Here is a 21,598-nt window from a genome sequence, read left to right as displayed (position 1 = left end):
ATGATATCAAAACACCAGGCAACTAATCAACTAGTGTAGTCACTATGTTGTGAACTTAAAGTGTAAAAAACATTACTCACATGTCAGATAAGCATGCAATCATTGTGCTATAAAACTCACTCATTTTGAGTGACTGAGGAGAAAGTATGACTGAATTATATAGGACATTTGAAAAAAGAGGGACATTTCATCATTTCAAATAGTTGGCATAACTCCCACTCTGAAGTATAGCAATAAAGTTACAAGATGACAAGTTAAGATATCCCACTATAGGGCCTCCCCTGGTGGCGCAGCGGTTGAGCGCTGGGCTGCGAAGCTGCCCGCAGCCTTTGCAGCGCCGGTTCGTTCCCCGGCCACTGGCGAGGGTCCCACAAAAAAAAAAAAAAAAAAGAAATCCCACTATAAACTTAGGTCCTTCAGTCAAACTTCAACTCTACTGACTCCAACTTTCAAAGACAATCTGCTACCTCTTCAAGTTCCCTTTATCTATATCTATATCTATCTATATAAATATGTATGTATAAGAGTATATATACATATATGAGTACATTTATAGTCAAGTATTAAATGATGAATGTATATAGTACAAGGGAAACTTTTAAACAGAAAAAAAGGAAACAAAACTATACAGTCCAATTAAGTAACTATTAACATTGTAAAAAAATATTGTTGCATCAGCTTCGATAATTGTGTTTATGATTAAGCATCATCTACATAAACAAATTTATTAGAAAAATAGCCTTAAATACAGTTTTTATCTCCAGGCAGAGTTAAACAAAGCCTTTTTTTTTTTTTTAATAAAGATTTATTTATTTATTTATACAAGCACTGGGTACAATCAGAAGCACAGGAGAGTGAGAGAACTCACCAGAGCCAGAGCAGGAAACAGAACAGGCAGACTGACGAAATACACTGCTGAGGGGAGCAGTGGGCGAGACAGGAGAGGTCTGCCTCGCCATGTGGGACCCTCGCTGGCGGCCAGGGATCAAACTGGAGCTGCAGAGGCTGCGGGCAGCTTCGCAGCCCAGTGCTCAACTGCTGCACCATCAGGGGAGGCCCAACAAAGCCTTTTTTTTAAGAGATGGATCAATGATAAATTATCTCAGATTCCAACCATGTTAAATAAAAAAAAACCAAACAGGTTATAACTTAATTAAATCATCTGAAAATTTGTGTGAATACACGCAAAGTAAGTATACATACTTTAGATACCATTACATAGGGCACTGATTAAAACTAAGACCAAATACCATGAAAATTTTGCAAGACTTTCAAAGAATACAACAGGTAGAAAGAATCTTTTTCTCCCCGTGTGCTTAATTACATTCACAGTTAGCTGAGATTCTCATTTACTCAGATCTTTATTTGAAATGTTTCTTTTTTTTAAATTTAAATATTTTATTTTATATAATTCTTACATCTTTTTTCATCTTTGCACAATGTATGCATTTTCATTTTGGTTATATTCCCCATACAAATGCACCCCCCCCCTTATTTTGACTCTAGTCCTTCGTTTCCCCGCCCCTCCTCCACCCCCACCGCCGTAGTGTGTCTCTGGTTTATAGTTGCTTGTTGATTTTGATTTTTACTTTGTATTGATTAGTCTTTTTCCTGGTCTCTTATTTAGGTTTTCTAAATTCCTGCTATGAGTGAGACCATCTGGTATTTTTCTTTTTCTTTCTGACTTATTTCGCTGAGCATGATCCCTTCTAGCTCCATCCATGTTGCTGCAAACTGCATGTGTTTATCTTTTTTGATTGCTGAGTAATATTCCATTGTGTATATGTACCACATCTTCTTGATCCAGTCATCTATTTTTGGATATTTGGGTTGTTTCCATAGCTTAGCTATTGTAAGTAGTGCTGCTAAAACTATAGGCGTGCAGGTGCCCTTTGGAATTACTGTTTCTGTGTCATTTGGGTAAATACTTAGGAGTGGAAATGCTGGATCATATGGAAGCTCTATGTTTAGTAGGTCAAGAAATCTCCACACAGCTCTCCATAGTTGTTGGACCAGTTTGCACTCACACCAGCAGTGCAAAAACTAGCAACAACAAATGCTGGCGAGGTTGTGAACAAAATGAAATGTTTATTTTCTTAAAGTTAATTCTTACTCTAGTGTTCATTCCTCCATTATTTATGAAGGGTATTAAAAGATACTGGAAGATCGGGAGTTATATTCACCATACAAGTCGAATAAAAAAGCAGTAAAAGAAATAGGTGCCATCGAACCTTGGGCTGAAGTCTGAAATAAGAAGACAGCATAGAATGGAAAACCTTCTCCAAATAAATTTATCCAATTTAACAAAAAATGAAGCAGTGAGAGTTTCATGCAGGCACCTACTCTATGCGAAGTCACAGATCACTTAAGTGAAGTAAGGAAGGAAAGTAGCTATGATGTCACTGTGAAACTGCTTAGAACTTAGAAGAATGTGAATAATAAATGACTAAAGAGAAATTACATTGCTGGCAAAAGAGGAAGAGATGAGAAATTGCCTATGTACCCCTTCAGTTAATCATTAACAATAAAATAGAGTAAGCATAGATTTTGAAGAAAACAGATTTCAAAAATTTCCCCCCAAATTTAAAGGTGATAAAAATTAAGAACCTAGCTTTGGGGTTTAATAACCCAGATCTTCAACCTAACTCTGCCATGTAGCTGTGTGATCATAATTGATTTACTGAAACTCTAAGGGGCTCAGTTTCTGTATCTATAAATTGGGGGAAATAATCTTATTTCAAAGATTTTCTAGGATTGTTATATGAAATGAAGGAAAAAGCAATAGCTAACATTCATTGATATGTACCATATGCAATTTTGCACTATACAATACACGCAGGACAATGTTCTAAAGGGTCCAAAGGTATCATTCATAAATATTCTTCACAGCTCTATGAAATGAATTCTATTATGAGTTCTATTTTCATCGGTGAGAAAGTGAGGCTTAAACCAGTTAAGCTTTATTTCATGACTCCAAGTTACAAAGAGAAAGGCAGTACCAAGAAAGATAAGTCACAAAAATAGGTATTGTTATTAAAAAATCATAGGTATCAGTGAAAAAAGGAGGCCAAGAAGAGGAATCAATGTGCTGCACAAGTTCAATGATGTATTTGAAATTTTTTTTTTTTTTTTTTTTTTTTTTTTGTGGGACTCTCGCTGGCGGCCGGGGAATGAACTGGCGCTGCAGAGGCTGCGGGCAGCCTCGCAGCCCAGTGCTCAACCTCTGTGCCACCAGGGGAGGCCCGATGTATTTGAATTTTTAAAGAACACATTAAAAAAAAAAAGAAGAGTTATTTAAGAAGGCTAATTTTCTATAAGTCCATAGAATGAGATAAAGCCCGGCAATAAACACAGCTATATCAGACCTATGTGTTATCAGATCAAGTCAGGGGGAGACCAATTATCTTTATATCTTTATATAAAGTTCAAGTGACAGAAAACAGTGCTCCTCAAATTTCTTCACCAAGTGTACACTTCAAATGTGTTCTTAATCATGTTCACTCTCCTTTGTATTGATTTCTTCTTCATAATCTGAATACATACTCAATTTTTTCCCATTTAGCTTACACTGAAACAGCAAATAACACTCAGTTCTTTCTTCCTGATCTCCTTTCCTTCCATGCCTCACTCCTCAAAAGAACAGTTTGCACCTCAACTTCCAATTACCCCCCCTTCTCTCTTCAATCCAAGGCCATCAGGTCTCATTCCGACAGTCCCTACACATGCTTAAGCAAAAAAACCCTGATTTTAATGGATTCTTTTCAGGGTTCATGTGATTTTACCTGACTGAACACTGGACTCATCTACTCTTCTGAGACTCCTCTTTGGTTTTTGGCTGGTTTTCTTGCTTTCTCTGTAGGTGTGCCCTCGCAGCTGCTTCTGTTCTTTTGTCTGCCTCTAATGATTGGTGCTCTGTTATATCATCTCTTCTATTTCACTGAGATGAGATATAGTCTACTTTAATTTAATAATCCTCTATGCTTTACTTTCAGCATAGTCCCTGGTGCCCTCAAATCTCCAGAGCTTAACATTGAAAATTCCCCAAGGAACACACTGTTTAAAAAAAAAAGTGACTATTTCATCTAGTCCTTTGTCTTCTAGTTAGAAACTGAGATTCCTCTGGGATTCCCAACAGACCTCGTTAGTAAAATTTATTTGGTTCTGCAGTATTTCCACTTCTCTTCTTGCTCCTAGAAGATTTGATCAGATATACAATGAAAATCTTTGGTCCTCCTTCTGCCTCCTCAGGGGCTTTTTTTGGTTTGTTAGTACCTGTGCTGGCTGCTAAGTTGTTTCAGAATTCACTCTTGTCTCACCCATCAAGCCAATTAAGAATGACTACTATCTTATTCTCTGTTGAGATACAATACAGCTTTCAACTACTAACTAAAGTTTCTAATGTTTGCAGTTTTCCCTCAGATCAGGCAATGCTGGGGAATCTGTAAGATCATTGATTTAAATCCCTGAAAACAGATAGTTAAAAACACAGAAATCCCAAAGGGACCATTTTGAACCAGAGACAGAACTATATTTTAAATTTTCAAAGAACATGTTTATACAGGGAAAAAAATATATGTCTGTTCCTTGAACCCTAAAAGGAAGGAACCATCCATTAAGCATGAAAAATGTCTCATGCCTGAGATCTTTAAAATAATTTCCTTTCTTTGAGATTTCTTAACCTTGGGTATTTTTCTAGATAAAGTCATTAATATTGTATTATTCTTTGCCAGTTTCAGATTCTATTGACAAAGGTAGAGATCAGTTCATTATGATGAGGTAAGAAATGAGATGAAACCAAAGTTCCTAAATGCAAGCATATGTAGGGAAAGGATTAGATCAAGTCCCACTCCTTTTTCCAAAGGCTTCCTTTTTGGTCCTCGTGTACCAATATCCTCAAAATTGCCTCAAATGGGCAAACATCATCTATAATCCAATCCTGCACTTGATTGCCTCATTCAATTTCAGTCCTACTTTTTTCAGGTACATGACCTTTCCTCATTATAACAGAGCCTAATGGTTTAGTATACTCCTTTTGTATGCATTCATGCTAAATACACTATAAGCATTTGACTAAAACTCATTGGCAATACAACCTTCATTAATTCTAAGCTCTAAGGCATCTGATTTCACCAAGATTTCAGTTCACTCATTAATTCTATTTCAAATTCCCAGCATTTTTACTATCTTGAATTACTCAGAATCTAGCCCTTATGTTATGAATAGTAAGGGATCTGGGTAGGCCATCTGAAGTTTACATTGAACAATTGTTATTTCACAAACTTTTTATGTCTTGAAACCTTGCTTTTGAAGAGCATGCATTGTACCTAAGGTTCATTAACCAGTCATGGAACTTTCCAAATTAATGAACAAATCTGTATTAGAGTCAGTGTAATTGTAAGTCAAAAAGCTCCCAAAGATTCACTTCCCAAAAATTAATGCTTTCAAAAATTCAATTAGATTCCATAATAATCATAGTTATTTTAAATCCCCTCTCTGATAATTCCAAAATGTGTCATATATGAGAATAGTTGAATGACTATTTTGTCTTTGGGGGTTGCATTTTTCTTGCCTTTTGGCTTGAAAGACCATTTTTTTATTTAAGGGCAAACATGTAAGTATTTACGTTACTCTGGCTGAGTTTGGTTGTGTTTACTATTTGCTGTAACTCTGGGTACAAAAGGTTCCAAATTATTCTAATATTCCTGTTGATTTTAGGCATCCCTTAGCACTCCTTCTCATAGAGATGCTGTGCCTTGCAACTCTCTCAGCTGTAATCTACTGCTATTACACTGAAGACTTGCTGGCATGCTGGTAACATGTGAAGGAGTGTGAGCACTCTAAAATCTCTTACATAAATCTGAATTCTTTTACTGCGTTTGCATATTGGGGATGTGATCTTCACAAGTGTTTCTCTAGTGATAAGTTTTTTTCCCTTCCAATCGCCTACATTTCCTTCCCTGGCTGCAGTGTTCCCAATACATTTCCTGCAAACCCTGACAATAATTGACTATGGTTCCCCCATGTAAGTGAGACAGAAAGGATGGAGCAGGCTTGAATGGGAGAAAGTTCCTTCTACCAGCTGCAATAATGCTATAGCAAAGACTTGTCTCTGCAGAATAGGGTTTTGTGATAGAGGATATTTTGAGTATATTTTGCAACAATTACTCTTTCTTTCTACCTTTCATAATATTAATTAAGACAACCTAGTAGGATTTCTGGAGTTAAATCCCAAGAAAATATGGGGCCTCCCTAGGAATGTGGCCCCTAGGATTTCTTATTCTTATGCTAGTCTCATACAGGCCCCGGGAATTTATCAGAATTACCACTCAAGTATCCTGACCAATTTATACCTCTAGTAGCTTGTACTCCATATAGGGAAATTGGCTGTCTATCTGAAGGTGTCTGTTTCTTCAGAGCTTAGTATGTTGGCTAGCACTATGACCTCTGTCCTCTGATGAACTGAAGAAAAGCTAACTTCAGTTTACCTAGCTTTTTCTCTTGGTAAGGCTAGGAGAAACAACTTCTAAGCTCTTCAAACCTCCTATGAATAGGGATGTCATTCTGAGAATCCAGCCACCAGGTTATTAGAATGTCCAAGCCATACTGAAGAACCAGAACCAACCTGCCAGTCATATGAGCAAACCCTGTTGGCAATGGATCCTTCATATCCCACTCAAGTGGTGCACAGTGATACCACATAGAGCAAAAACAAACTTTTCCTACCTGGCACTTCCCTAATTGCAGATTCATAAGCAAAATAAGTGACAGTTACTATTTTAAGTCTTTTAAATTTGGGGGTGGCTCATTTTGCAGTAATAGATATTAGAAATTCCACGGATGATCCTCAAGGTTTTGCCAACTTTTTAAATCTCAATTCAAAACAATCTCAGCTGAACACATCACATGGCTCTCTTGAGTCAGAACATACCAAGGTCATTCTTGCCTCAAGATCTGGCCAAAAACACTCTTGTCTGTACTCTTAACCTGGTTGATCACTTTTCTTTTTATCTAAGCATAAACGTCAGCTCCTCAACGAAGCTTCAGTTACTCATCTATTTCAGATATACCTATTGGAGAGCCCAGCAAGATGAGAACAGGATAGAATAGACTTGTCTATTCACAACTAAATAATAGCAGAACAAAGTTAATACCACCTGAAATAGAAAGAGATGACTAGAGTATGCATCTGGAGCAATGGTCTGGTGGAAAGGAGTAGAAAAAACGTTCACTGAACTTTCTTTGCAGAGATCCTGGGCAGTACACCTTGAGGAAGAGGAAGAGGTTGCTGCAATATAGAGCCCCCTAGCAGTCATTGGCTCAGGGACACATACCTACATCAGAGACTCTGGAGATGCAGCACTATCAGATAACTTAAAAGTAAGAGTGCCCAGTGATAAGTACTAGCTTTAGCCTGAGACTCCCACTGTAGAACAGCTCAAAGCCTGAACCAATGGGGAATGTGGGATTAGTGGCATAGTGGGAGCACAGCTGCCTCCCAAACTGGTGGGCAAAGCCAGGTCATATGAGGCTGTGATATTCAAAAACACCTGCCTTCTCCCCACCCAGGACAAAGAGACAAGAACAGAATGCTCTTACTAGCCAGAGTTTAAGCACCTGGATCTTAACAAAGAAGCAAGACTCCCAGAAAAGATTCTGTACTGGAAAAGCAAGAGGTCACTCCTGGCTTGAGGCTCTGTCTCAACTACAGTCCACACCCAGCTCATGCACAGCCTAGAGGCTGGCATGAAACAATATGAGATATTTAGGCCCAGGAGATGGCCTTGGGGAGGGATAACTGTGGGTCCCCACCACATAAATCTGGCACCCACAGCAGAGTAGGAAACTTTATTCCTTGAAACTCACTGGAAGCTACCCTTCAGTGCCCGAGTGTTCCAGTCACTTTCAATGCCTATTACCCTCTGCCAGCATGAGCAACCTGAACAGGTGCAAAGTTGGCAATCTGAAAGTCTTTTCCTATTACAACCCATAAAAACTAAAATTGAACAAAAGAACATAACACAAATGCAGGAGCAAAAATACACCAGGAGATATCTTAATCTATCAGAGCTGCACAATATGCCTGAACAGGAGTTTGAGGTAACTATTATAACAATGCTGACCAAATCACACACACAAAAAAAAAAAAAAAAGGGAGGGAGGAATCCTTTTAAAACTGGAACAATTAAAACCAAGAAAATATGAAACTGTTATAATTTGAACTAATGGATCTAAAAAACACTATAGCCAAAAAGAAAAAGAAAAATACCGGATGGTCTCACTCATAGCAGGAATCTAGAAAACTTAAATAAGGGACCAGGAAAATGAATAACTATAAGAAAGTGAAAATCAAAATCAACAAAAACTATGAACCAGAGACACTTTTTGGGGGGTGGGGGGCGGGAGGGGAGGGATTGGGGTTAGAATGGGGGGGTTGCAATTGTATGGGGAATATAAAAATAAAATTTATTATTTAAAATAAATAAATAAATAAAAAATAAAAAAAAAACACTATAACTGAATTAAAAATATGGTAACAGGCAAGCAAACATATGCAAGTGCTAACAGGGTAATTATAAAGCAACAGAACAAGAAGTACAGAGGTAACAGAAATCTCCACTCTATCCCCACTATCCAAAGAATGTCTCCATTTTCAACAGCTGGGCATAGCTGATACAGGACCACAATTCTCAAGATAGCAAATATCACTGATTAGAGGATCTCTTTAATCAATGATCAAAGAACCCTGATGATAAAAATGGCTAATAGAGGCCAATTCATTTAAACACTAACAGCACAGTTATCCTTGGTACAATTTTGTCTAATAATTGAAATCATGCTTCTTGCGCTTAAACAATATCCTCATAGTCACTTTTGTGAAAAAGATTAGGCATTGTTTCTCTGCTGCAAGCTAAACGAAACCAGCTGTACAGCAGTGAACCAGATTCTAATGCCTGAATTCTTCCTCCAAAGGAATTTAGGGCCAAGTCTGCAACTGGAATAGCCTTTGGGGTTTTTAAAAACAAAATTAGTTGGTGTTGGTGGGGGCTATTATCCTCTTCGGACAAGGTAAAGGTAAGAAATCTGCTGTTCCAAATTTCACCTACTGTAGCAGCAGGAAGAGCACAGAGCTAGTTCTCTATGATTGAGCAGATGGGTGAAGGAGAGTCCTGGAGCTGTCGGTGGCTTTTTCAGGCTTTTGAGATTTTACCAGATACACGGTAGACAGGGTTGCCGGGGGGGTGGGAGACAGGAGGCTGGCAGGCCTCCTAGCCCCCTGTGAATCTTCACTCTTTCTGGGCTCTCCGGCATTCTCTGGTGGTCTCGCTCTCTCTCTTCTGCTTCTCTCACTTGTCCTCTTCCTGGTCTCTCAGTTCCATTCCACGACACGCCCTTATAAGCCCCATCTCAGCCCAGGTGAACCACCTACATAGGCCCACACCCCCTCCAGGTGCCCGCCATCAAGCATGCATTCAGGACCGTGGGGATCCATCATTGATCCTAAAGGTGGGAGGGCAGAAGAGCCTGACAATCATTTACCCTGCACCTACACACAAGGAGTATCAGATCTGAAAATCACATGGAATAAATTCCATTAGCTTTTTTGGGTCTCCCCTGGTAGCGCAGCAGTTGAGCGCTGGGCTGCAAGGCTGCCCGCAGCCTCTGCAGCGCCGGTTCATTCCCCGGCTGCCGGCAAGGGTCCCACCAAAAAAAAAAAAAAAAAAAAAAACCATTAGCTTTAATAATCCAATTTTCCTTGTACAGTTATGCTCTATCCTGTGCATTCAAATACACAGATAAAATACAAAGATAACAATGATTGTATTATCTGATGATAACGATGCCATTTTCCCACCCTGCCACCAATAGTGTGGTTACAGCTTCATCTTAGAATGAGCTGTGATAATAAGCATTGGTCCGTGGACACAAAATCTAAGAGAACTCAAAATAGACCTAATAAGAAACAGAAGAGTGAGTCTTAGCATCCTGCAGCAGAACTTATAAAACGTAATCAGATTTGCCTCTCTTTTATACAGGATTCCCATTTGTGGGGAGGTAACCTCTCAAACACTGAAGTCAGAAGTCCAGTATCAACACTGTAGGGGCAGGAATGGGGCACAGAGCAGGTTTTCTGATCCAGCAGACCGGGTAAAGGAGTCAGAGTCCTCAGTGACTTTTGCAGGTCTTTTATTGGGGTTCACCAGGCACATGGCAGGCAGGGGTTCTGGGGGGCCGGGAGGCTGGCAGGACTCCCAGCCCCCTGAAAATCATCACTCTATCTGAGCTCTCTGGCCTTCTCTCTGCTTCTCTTCTTTTCTCGGCTTCCGTTCGTTCTTGGATTCTTCTCGGCTTCTGCTGGCGTCCCAGTGACGCCGCCCTTAAAAGCCCAGTCTCAGCCCAGGTGAATCCCATCTACATAGACCCACACCCTACTTCAGGTGTCCGCTATCAGGCATGCACTCAGGACCACAAAGATCCATCATCTATCCTGATGGCAGGAGGGCAGAAAAGCCTGATACATTTTCCTTAGACTACAAACATATAGGACTGAATCTTCTATAACCAAAAGTCCTGTACTTTCCATCTGGGGATTTCTCTTAGAATTCTTCAAATTCCTCCCAACAATGTTTCAGTGGCGCTGACCTTCAGGGTAAGCAGTAAGAGCCATCTTTTAAATCTCACATATTCTGAAAAGGTGGTTAACTGCCACTGCCTTTCTTCTTGCTGCTGCTTGTTTTAATTAACAGCATTTCTTCCCCCCTAGGTCTCCTGGGGCTTTGAAAAGCTCTTTGAAATGTATTTAGTACATTTTAGTCTTGGTTTGGCGTAGTCTCTCAATTTATGAGGTCATTTAATTCAAGTTCAATTATTCAGCTCAAATTGGCAGAATGAAATGCTAAAAGAAGATTGGCACTTTCAATCACATAAATCTCATGTTACATAAAGTGAGCAAATTTCTCCATTGTTCTTATTGACCTCTGAGATAACAATTGATGGCTGGCACAAACCAGTGTGGGCAGGTTTCTCTGTTTAGCAGGTTCCTAAAGGAGTAAGGCTTTGGCATCCTCACCTCAAGAAACTGAAGATAAGCAGGAAAAAAAATGACCAGAAATAAGGAATATCTCTGGGATGCCTTAGCCTGAGCAACTCCAATAAGTTCCAGAGGTGAAATAAAGAAAAAGTTTTTCTTTCTGTAAATGATGCTTAAAATATGAGAAATGAAAAGCAACAGCCTCACAACCCGCCCAAATAAAGCAGGAAGGATAGGGAGGACTCTGTCCCAGGCAAGAGCAAAGATTCGCAGCTTCTCACCATTTGTGGCAGGGTGCAGAGACATGGGGAATTGTAGGGTAAGGTAAAAAGTATCAGGCTTTTCTGCCCTCCCACCATCAGGATAGATGATGGAACCCTGTGGTCCCAAATGTATGCTTGCTGGTGGGCACCTGGAGTAGGGTGTGGGCATAAGTAGATGGGATTCACCTGGTAAGACTGGACTTTTAAGGGCGGCATCATGGGGATGCCAGCAGAAGCAGAGAAGCAGAAGCACGAGAGAGCAGAGCAGCAGAGACCACCAGAGAATGCCGGAGAGCCCAGAGTGAAGACTTGCTGGGGGCTGGGAGGCCTGCTAGCCTCCCGGCCCCCCAGTACCCCTGCCTGCCGTGTACCTGGTAAATCCCAATAAATAAAAGCCTGCAATAAAATCCCAATAAAAGCCTGCAAAAGCCACTGAGGGCTCTAGAACTCTCCTCCTTTACCCGGTCTGGGGATCAGAAAACCTGCATAGTGGCCTGTCCTGCCCCTACATTTGGCATAATCTGCAAGATGATCCATGTAGATAGGTATGGAGCCCTCTGAAGACCTCAGGAGGGACCTCTAGAGCAGACCGAGAGCCTGTGACAACGCTTGAGGCATCATGGCGGCACATGAGATGGACAAAGTCCGGGAGCTACAGGATGAGACCTTACCTGGAGGAGGAGACGCCCGAGAGGACAAGCCAACAAACCCTGAGGCAGCAAGAATCATCGGGGAAGAAAGGACCACAATTCAGAGCTCCCAGTGTGGACAAAGGGAAAATCTGGTGAACTTGGACTAATGGACTAACAATCCCGCCAAAGGCGGAGGACCTTATCAAGTTTGATATGTTTTGGGGACCCTGGGGGAGGATTGTTTGTACATCCCCGGAGATGGGAATCTGGGGGTGGCCAGTGGGCCTTGGTGGCCAAAAGCAGACGGTGTATTGCCCAGCAACTAGGCAGAGGAGAAAAGCCAACTGAGAAGGTAAAAGCTGGTGCTGATGCTAAGTTTGGGAAGCCCTGAGTGGCTGTTACGCAGCTTAAATATGTTGAAGGCCAGTGAGTCTCTTAAAATCACCTGCGGGTGATGCCCTGCTCGTTGTCGAGTGAGGGTGAGGAGCTGAGGAACCCGTCCTTGGGGGACAGGTGGGGAACGTGGCTTGGGGTGGAGCCCAAGCCGAAGCGGGGACCCAAGAGAGGCCCGCATGTGGAGCTTGTATCCACGGCTCCACACCCCATGTGCTTGTGCAGTGGGTTGGCCTGAGTTCAGGGGTCTGAGAGTCGCATTGGTGGCTATGAAGGCCGAGTGTTGGAGTGACCGCAGACAGAAACCCTGAGGGTTGGCGAATACCCCCAACAGTTTAAAATCACCAATCCCAGAGCGAGTGCATCCTGGGGGTGGATGCGGTGTGTGGCTTGTAGCCAAGACCATAGCCAAAGAAGGCCAGGAAGCCTGATGGCTCCTGGTGTGTGACGGCAGATGCCGGGAGTGTTTCCCCTCTGTAAGGTCAGGAATGGACCACAGTGCAGGTTTTCTGATCCAGCAGACCGGGTAAAGGAGGAGTCAGAGTCCTTAGTGGGTTTTTGCAGGTCTTTTATTGGGGTTCACCAGGCATATGGCAGGCAGGGGTGCTGGGAGGCTGGCAGTCCTCCCAGCCCCTAGCAAATCCTCATTCTATCTGGGCTCTCTGGTGTTTTCTGCTTCTTTGCTTCTCTTCGGCTTCTTTCTCAGCTTCTGCTGGCGTCCCGGTGACGCCGCCCTTAAAAGCACAGTCTTAGCTCAGCTGAATCCCATCTACCTGTGCCCACACCCTATTCCAGGTGTCCGCCATCAGGCATGCATTCAGGACAAGGACCCATCATCTATCCTGATGGCGGGAGGGCAGAAAAGCCTGACATTTTCTTTACCCTACTCCCTCCCTCGTATGAGCAGTGCCTTCGGCAGCAGATATGGTGAATCATCTGCTGGTGCCAATAATTCTCTTTTGCCACTAGATTGGTGCCCTGCCTGGACTTATTTGTGTTCTGTTGTATTTTGTTATATTGTGATGCATTTCATTTGCTTTTGTGGGTCATGGCTGCAGTGTTCATATTGCCAAGAGAAATGTATATAACTTGTACAGACTGTCTGGCAGAAAACCCTGATGGGGTGGCTTGTAGGGTAAGGTAAAAGTATCAGGCTTTTCTGCCTTCCCGTCATTAGGATAGATGAGGGAACCCTGCGGTCCTGAATGCATGCCTGATGGCGGGCACCTGGAATAGGGTGTGGATATATGTAGATGGGATTCACCTGGGCTAAGACTGGGTTTTTAAGGGTGGCGTCATGGAGAAGCAGGAGAAACAAGCAGAACCATGAGAGAGCAGAGCAGCAGAGACCACCAGAGAATGCCAGAGAGTCCAGATAAAGTAAAGACTTGCTGGGGGCTGGGAGGCCTGCTGTGCACCTGGTAAATCCCAATAAAAGCCTGCAAAAGCCACTGAGAGCTCTAGAACTCTCCTCCTTTACCCGGTCTGCTGGATCAGAAAATTGCTCAGTGGCCTGTCCTGCCCCTACAGGAATCCTCAGGCTTCTTTTTTTTTTTTATTTATTTTAATTATTTTATTTTTTACATCACTCTTGATTTTTGTTCGATGCATGCATTTTCATCTTGGCTATAGTCCCCGTGAAAGTCCTACCACCCATTCACCCGTGAACTATCACCATGGGGCTTTATGCTCTTCCCACCCTTGTTTTGATCCTACTCCCTTCTCCACTGCTGTAGTGTGTCTCTGATTTATAGTTGCCTGTTGATTTTGATTTTTACTTTATTAGCTTTTCTTCCCCTGATCCCTTATTTGGATCCTCTATAGCCCTGCTATAAGTGAAAGCCTCATACTTCTGAAAGGAACTTTTATGTGCCCTACCAGCAGATCCTTTGCACTGAAGATCATAAGGGTTGCACGACCTCTCAAGATTGTATATTGAGGTGGCTGGTGGTAGTAGCTGTCACAGAAAAGAGCCAGTATTTCTAGGTGCTCACAGATAATTTGGCTTCCAAATTACAGTGCTTAAAACCAATTGAAGTTTAACATTCAAACATAATACTTTTGCTTAATCAAAATTTGTACAATAATGAATCAGTTTGCTTTTTTACTTTAAAGGCTCTCAATTACTTTAGCAAATTTACTGAAGAGTCTAGTAAAGGATGGAGTTTTCATTATATTTGCTTGGGAAATGAAGGCACTAAAGGAATTGTTCTAATGAATCCAACAAGTTCACACAGTGATAAGGGAGACTTCATTTAAAAGCATACAACACACATCAGAGTGTGATCCAATTTCTTCTGAATCACATACAATGTTGTAAACCAGTGTTACTTCAATTTATTTATTTTTTGCTTAGAAGAACTGGGATGCAGGCCAGAGGCGCGGGGGGTGAGAAGGGGTGAAAGGATTCACCAGAGACAGAGTGGTTAGCAGAACAGGAGAATTTACTGAAATATAATGCTAAGAGGAGCAGCGGATGAGACAGGAGACATCAGCTGCGCCATATTTGGGATTGAACTCAGGCAGTAGCAGTGATAGCACTGAGACTTAACCCCTAAGCCACCAGGGATTCCTTAGGTGCAAGTTATTTCAATTTGAAAAAAGAGGAGGAGAAATAGCACACAAGGTTCTGGATTCTGAATTCAACTAGACACCACTAGAGAGAAGATATTTAAAATATTTCAATAATTAATAGTGCATTGCATACTTTAAAGAGTAGATCTTAATAGGGCCTCCCCGGTGGCGCAGCGGTTGAGCGCTGGGTTGTGAAGCTGCCCTCAGCCTCTGCAGTGCCGGTTCAATCCCTGGCTGCTCCCCGGCCACCAGAAGAGGGTCCCACATGGCGCGCAGACCTCTCCTGGCGCCCGCTGCTCCCCTCAGCAGTGTACTTCGGTCCTTCTGCCTGCTCTGCTCCCTGCTCTGGCTCTGGTGAATTCTCTCACCCTCCCGCGCTTCTGACTGTACCCAGTGCTTGTATAAAAAAAAAAAAGAGTAGATCTTAATAGTTCTCACCACAAGAAAAACAAACTGCAATTATATAAGGTGACATGTTAATGCCTCTTATTGTGATTATTTTGAAATACATACAAATATTGAGCTATTATGTTATACACCTGAAAAGAAAATAGTTATGTTAATTACATCTTATTGAAAATAATAAGAAAATATTTTAGCCAACATCATCCTCTTTTTCTTCCTTTTGAAACTGGGTCTTTCTTACTGAATTCTTTCTTTTATATATATATATATATATATATATATTCCCAATTATATAGTTATTCAGATATATAAACCATCTCCCTTCAGGACTGTTAAGTTTCCTAAGAGCAGAGCCACATAGGAGTTACCTCTTTTCTACCTACAAATGACGTAATACTCATCACTAGTTGAATAAACTAAAATAATGTTAAGTCTCTTAATGCACAAAAGCCTCTGGGAAACTGCGAGGTAAAAGAAGTGTGAATAGGTGGTGAATTAAAGACAGTTTAGAGTACAAATATTTTTAAAATTCAAAGTATTATACAATGCATGATCTTTAAATCTTAAATACTACAAGGATTTAAAAGAGAACATAAGAAACCAAACCAAGATAGAGGTTATTAGTCAGTGATAATAAATGATCTCTCTCCCCCAAACAGAGAGAACTGAAGAACAATCATTTAAAAAAAAAAAAAAACTCTCAAGTAAGAAAATGTGGGTAGTTCAAAGTTTTTTTTTTCCTCTTTAAAGGTAAAAAAGAAAGCTAGGTCATTTGTGAGTGTTTGATGTCTGCACAGTTTCAGTTAAACAAACAGCCATATCCTTAAGAACCAGTTCATTTCCAAGAGGACTGTACAGCATAGGAATCTCAGGCAACTTCTCCCAACCTTATAGGAAATAAGAAACTCAAAAGATTTCAAAATAAGACAAAGTCTTTCAGTTTCCTCTCAAGTTAGTAATCTAGCTAATAACAATTCCAAAATCAACAACTATACAAATCTCAACAAAAAATCGGAGGAAGATTTTCTTTGTTCATATGATTTCAACAAGAACCATAAAATTACAGATAATGGAGATTGAAATGAATAAGTGTTATGGATTGAACTGTATCCTACAAAAAAGATATGTTGAGGTGCTAACCCCTACTGCTTCAGAATGTGACCTCATTTGGAAATAGGGTCTTCACAGACATGATCAAGTTAATATGAGGTCTTTATGGAGAGCCTAATCTAATCTGACTAGTGTCCTTATAAAAAGGGGAAATATGGAAACAGAATCAGATACACACCATGTGCATAAGAAGGCAGTGATGAGGTGATGGATGCACAAGCCAGGAGTGCTGAAGCCTGCCAGCACACCAGAGAGTTAGGAGAGAGGCAGGAACTAAGTCTCCCTTACAGAACCAACCGTCAGAAGGAACCAACTCAGCCAAGAAATGTGAGATGATACATTCCTGTTATTTACACCACCCTGTCTGTGGTCCTTTGTTTCGGCAGCCCTACTAAATAAATACAATGAGGTTCATGGCAAAATCCAAACTTGACAACAGTAAATCAACAGGTGTTAGGTAAAATGCTTATGAACCAAACAAAACACAGTGGAAACTGCAAACACCAGGTAGCTTTACTGAAAGCTAGTGATAGCTGCTGTTGGGGAAAATGCTAAAGATAATTCTTAATGATGGAGACAGGGAGGCAGACATTTATGGGAGAGTGGTAAGGAGTACTGGAAAGGAATTCCAACATTTAGTTAGCTTTTTAAATTATGTAGTGCTTCAGGGAATACCCCAAAACCAACTTATCTCGGAAGTTTTCCTAAATGGCAGGTAACTGGGGTTTTTTGGCCTTACCTTGCCACCCTAAAGCAAGCAAGAACAGGCAGCCTGTCATCACTTAAACGAAGGTAAACAGACAATGGCTTTCATCTCCAGCTGAAGGAAATTAAATACTGCATGTGGCCAGTAAGCTTGAAACTGCTTGAGTAATGATGACAAGATGCATTTAGACCTGCTGAAGGAAAAAGTATTAACTGTCCAGAGCCATCCTTCTCAAAGATTGCAAATATTTAAAAGGCAGTGTGTTCCTTTATTCAAGAATAATAAATGGAGAATTTTTCAACTGTCTCCAAAATTTTGGCCTAAATCTTAAAGTTATACATTAGAGAGAGTTAACTAATACTTGGAAATCAGCTAAGCACTAGGAAAGCATTTCAAAGTGATTGGTATGTTTTCTTCTAATGAACTATGTTTACTTCAGTTTGATTCACAATTAAAACAAGTGAGAGCATATGTGAAAATCATCTGAAATATTCAACAAGGACAATGTCTTTCAAAGGAAGGCCTTATACTGTAGAAGCATTATCATGTAATGGTTAGGAAAAGAATGGATTCAAATCAGACAGACAAGAGCCAAAACCAGGTTTGTTACAAAACACTTATGTAGACCTTGACAAGTGACTAAAACTCTGCAGGTCTCAAGATTCCTGACTTAATGGAGGTGATAAAAATAGGATCTAACTTTAAGGAGTTATAAGGAGTAAAGAGACAATGGTATATGGAATTTTATACAAATTGCTTAATCCAGTGCTGTTATTTTCACACTACTGACAGTAAATGTATAAGTAATGTTTATACAATAGAGTGCAATTTTTCTTCAGGAAGGAATAAAAACACTGGTTGTAGGTGTAGGGTAAGGTAAAAAGCATCAGGCTTTTCTGCCCTCCCGCCATCAGGAAAGATGAGGGAACCCTGTGGTCCTGAATGTATGCCTGATGGCAGGCACCTGGAGTAGGGTGTGGGCCTAGGTAGATGGGGTTCACCTGGGCTAAGACTGGGCTTTTAAGGGCAGAGTCACGGGGATGCCAGCAGAAGCAGAACAAACGGGAGAGCAGAGAGCAGCGAGCAGAACCAAGAGAGAAGCAGAGAGAACGCAAGAGAACTCTGGAGAGCCCAGAAAGAGTGAAGACTTCCTGGGAGCTGGGAGGCCTGCCAGACTCCTGGCCCCCCAGCACTCCTGCCTGCTGTGTACCTGGTAAATCCCAATAAAAGCCTCTGAGTGTTCCAGGACTCTCTCCTCCTTTACCAGGTCTGCTGGATCAGAAAACCTACACTGTGCCCTTTCCTGCCCCTACATAAGGTAAGTAAAGTATCAGGCTTTTCTGCCTTCTCACCATTAAGATTGATGATGGATCCCTGTGGTCCTGAATGCCTGCCTGATGGCGGGCACCTGGAGTAGGATGTGGGCATACGTAGGTGGGTTCACCTGGGCTGAGACTGGGCTTATAAGGACGGCATCACAGGGATGCCAGCGGAATAGCAGAGAAGAGCCAAAGGAGCAAAGGTCACAAGAGAACGCCCGAGAGCCCAGAAAGAGTGAAGAATTGTTCGGGGCTGGGAGGCCTGCCAGTCTCCCAGCACCCCTAGCACCCCTGCCTGCCATGTACCTGGTAAATTCCAATAAAAGCCTGAAAAAGGCATGGAGGGCTCTAGGACTCCTCCTTCACCCCATCTGCCCGATCACAGAGATCCTGCTCTGGCCCTTCCTGCCACTACACTGGTCCACAACCTTTTTGAAATTGGCTAAACCATTTAGAACATTACCATGACATTCCATAAAATTCAAGCAATATAGTTAAAACATCCAAAATGCTCTAGATTTTATTTTGTTTTCCTTCCCATCATGTTTATTTTTCATTCAAATAGAAAAAGTACTTTTGTAAATAAGATCTCAAAATTAAAACTACTACTTTTGATTTACAGTATTTCTACATTTCCGTACTTACATATCTTTTTTTAATGCCTTCTATATTTTTTATAATAAATTTTATTTTTATATTCCCCATACAATTGCAACCCCCTTATTTTGACCCCAATCCCTCCCCTCCCGCCACCTACCCCCCATAGAGTGTCTCTGGTTCATAGTTTTTTGTTGATTTTGATTTTAACAGTCCTTCACCTTCTTAACGTAAAAAGCATGAACAAAGGTGCAACACAACACCCCTGAGAAGCCAAAGATTATCTAAATCAGCACACAGCCAAATTTCCAATTATGTGTTTAGAATAATTCTACAGAGGATTTTCTTCTATATCTTTTTTATTTAATTAATTGCTAGGTATAGAATTCCTTGTCTTCCATATGATTTAAGAGAGGAGAAAAAAAAACATGGATGGTTTAGAAATCATTTTTCAAAATTATTTGGCAATGTTATTAAAATAAAAGATGGTTTGTATCTCCTGCTCTTATTTCAGAAATAACATGTCTTCCACAAGCTTACATGCTTCTGAATAGGAAAACTCAGCATCCTTAATAAGGGAGAGAAAGGAGACCTATCAGAAATACATGAAGACCAGCTTCCTAAGAATCTAAATCTGTACCTGACCTCGGATAGCATGGGGGAAAAGGACAAAAGGGGAAAGAGTTGTTGTTGCTGGTTGGTCTTTTTTAATTGAAATATTAATATGATATTTTCAGGTATACAATATAATAATTTGATATCTGTATATACTGCCAAATGATCACCAAAATAAGCCTGACATTCATCATTAAGCATAATTACAAAATTTATTTTTCTTGTAAATTATAGGAGGCTTAAAATTTGCTCTCCTGGCAACTTTCAAATATGTAATACACCATGACCTGTCATCACCATATTGTGTGTTACATCCCCAGGACTTAATTATTTTATAGCTGAATGTTTGTACAGCTCAACCTCCCCACCTTTGGCAATCACCAGTTTTTTTTTATCTGTATCTGAACTTAATTTTTATTTTGTTTTGTTTTTCCAAGTATAAGTGATATTGTACTAAGTGTGTCTTTCTGTTTCTGACTTCATTTAACACAATACCCTCAAGATCCATCTATGTTGTCAGAATCGACAAGATTTCTTTTCATGGCTGAATAATATTCTATTGTGTGTATATACATGTTGTATTATCTTTATCCATTCATCCATTGATAGACACTTAGGTAATTTTCATATCTTGGCTACTATAATTAATGCTGTCACACACCTGGAGTGCAAATATCAAGTCTCTCTATATAGAAATAAATGTCATAGTAGTCAGGTAGAAAGAAAGACTTTGCATTTTATTTTTTTAACTAAGTGACTTCTGAAAAATGGATCAAAAGTTCAGTTTAAAAAGAAGTCAAGAATGATCAAATACATTTGGCTTTGTCAAATCAATACTCTTAATTTTACACAAATGTTAAGCACTTCTGTAGGAAAATAATCACACAATTCACCTGGAAATGAGTTCTGTGATGGTTCCAACTCCAATTAAAAAGAGAGGAAACAAGATTGGGGGAAATGGTAGGGCAGAAAAGACAGGTAGGATAAATATGAAAACTATTTGCTAGCAGAAAAAACAATTCTACTGACCTTTATATTTGTTAGGGAAAAAAAAAAAGTGACTGGGTAAAATCTATTGCACATTAAATTATTTAAATATACTATTACTAAAACAGCAAGTACATTTCTACCTGTGAAATATCCAAAAACAAATTAACTTACTTGCTTTTCCCTTTGTACACTGTAGCATAAGATCCTTCCCCTAGTTTTTCCAGTTTTTCATATGAATCAGCTTTTCCAAATTTGGGACTGGTAGGCTAAAAATGGAGCAGAGGGTAAACAAAACAGATTGTATCAAACTAATTAACAATAAATAACCCAATTTTGCTGAAAATGTACAGATTCTTTGTCACTTTTTAAATAACGTTCCTTCTATTATAAGAAAAATTTTAAACCATCATAATAGGGCACAAAACTCGGAAAATACAAATGAAGACAATGTAGAAGTATAAATTTACCCTAATATAACCACCAAATTAAATATATTGATATTCCTTTTTCTAATGCTATCTGCTTGATGTTAATTGCTTTTATATATAAGTGGTATTATACTGTATATACAATTTTGTAACTTAGTTTTTTAAACCCAATATATTATGAACACTTACCATGTTATTATATAATCTTCTAAATTAGGGACTGGCAAGCTACGAACAATGAGCCAAATCCAAACCTCCCAGTTTTTGTATATCCCATAAGTTTAAAGTTATTTTTACATTTTATTTTAATTAGGGGGTGGTCAATAGAAGAATAAAATTTCACCACATGTGAAAATTAATTTTAGCATCCATAAAGTTTTATTGGAATACAGTCACATTCATTTACATATTGTCTTATGACTTTCAAGTTACAACAGAGCTGTAACTGTGGCAGAGATCACATGCCTGACAAATTGGATAATTTATTATCTGACCCCTCTTGTAAGTCATGACTGCATAATATCAGTCATACTCCTC

The 21,598-nt window shown here is 40.1% G+C and overlaps 1 protein-coding gene across 1 annotated transcript in view; it reads right to left on the bottom strand.

Annotated features, from left to right (window-relative positions):
• Positions 1–21,598, bottom strand: part of CDK14 (cyclin dependent kinase 14) — a 520,730-nt gene that overhangs the window by 339,399 nt on the left and 159,733 nt on the right. The window contains exon 4 of the mRNA XM_054692320.1: positions 20,805–20,899. Within this exon, the coding sequence (XP_054548295.1) occupies positions 20,805–20,899 (95 nt within the window). The remainder of the gene's footprint in view (positions 1–20,804; positions 20,900–21,598) is intronic.

The sequence above is a fragment of the Talpa occidentalis genome, unplaced genomic scaffold (assembly GCF_014898055.3).
Source record: "Talpa occidentalis isolate TD23 unplaced genomic scaffold, MPIMG_talOcc4v2.1, whole genome shotgun sequence".
Lineage (NCBI taxonomy): Eukaryota > Metazoa > Chordata > Mammalia > Eulipotyphla > Talpidae > Talpa > Talpa occidentalis.
Note: the sequence above shows the minus strand (reverse complement) of the source record. Positions and strands in the feature narration are given on the sequence as shown.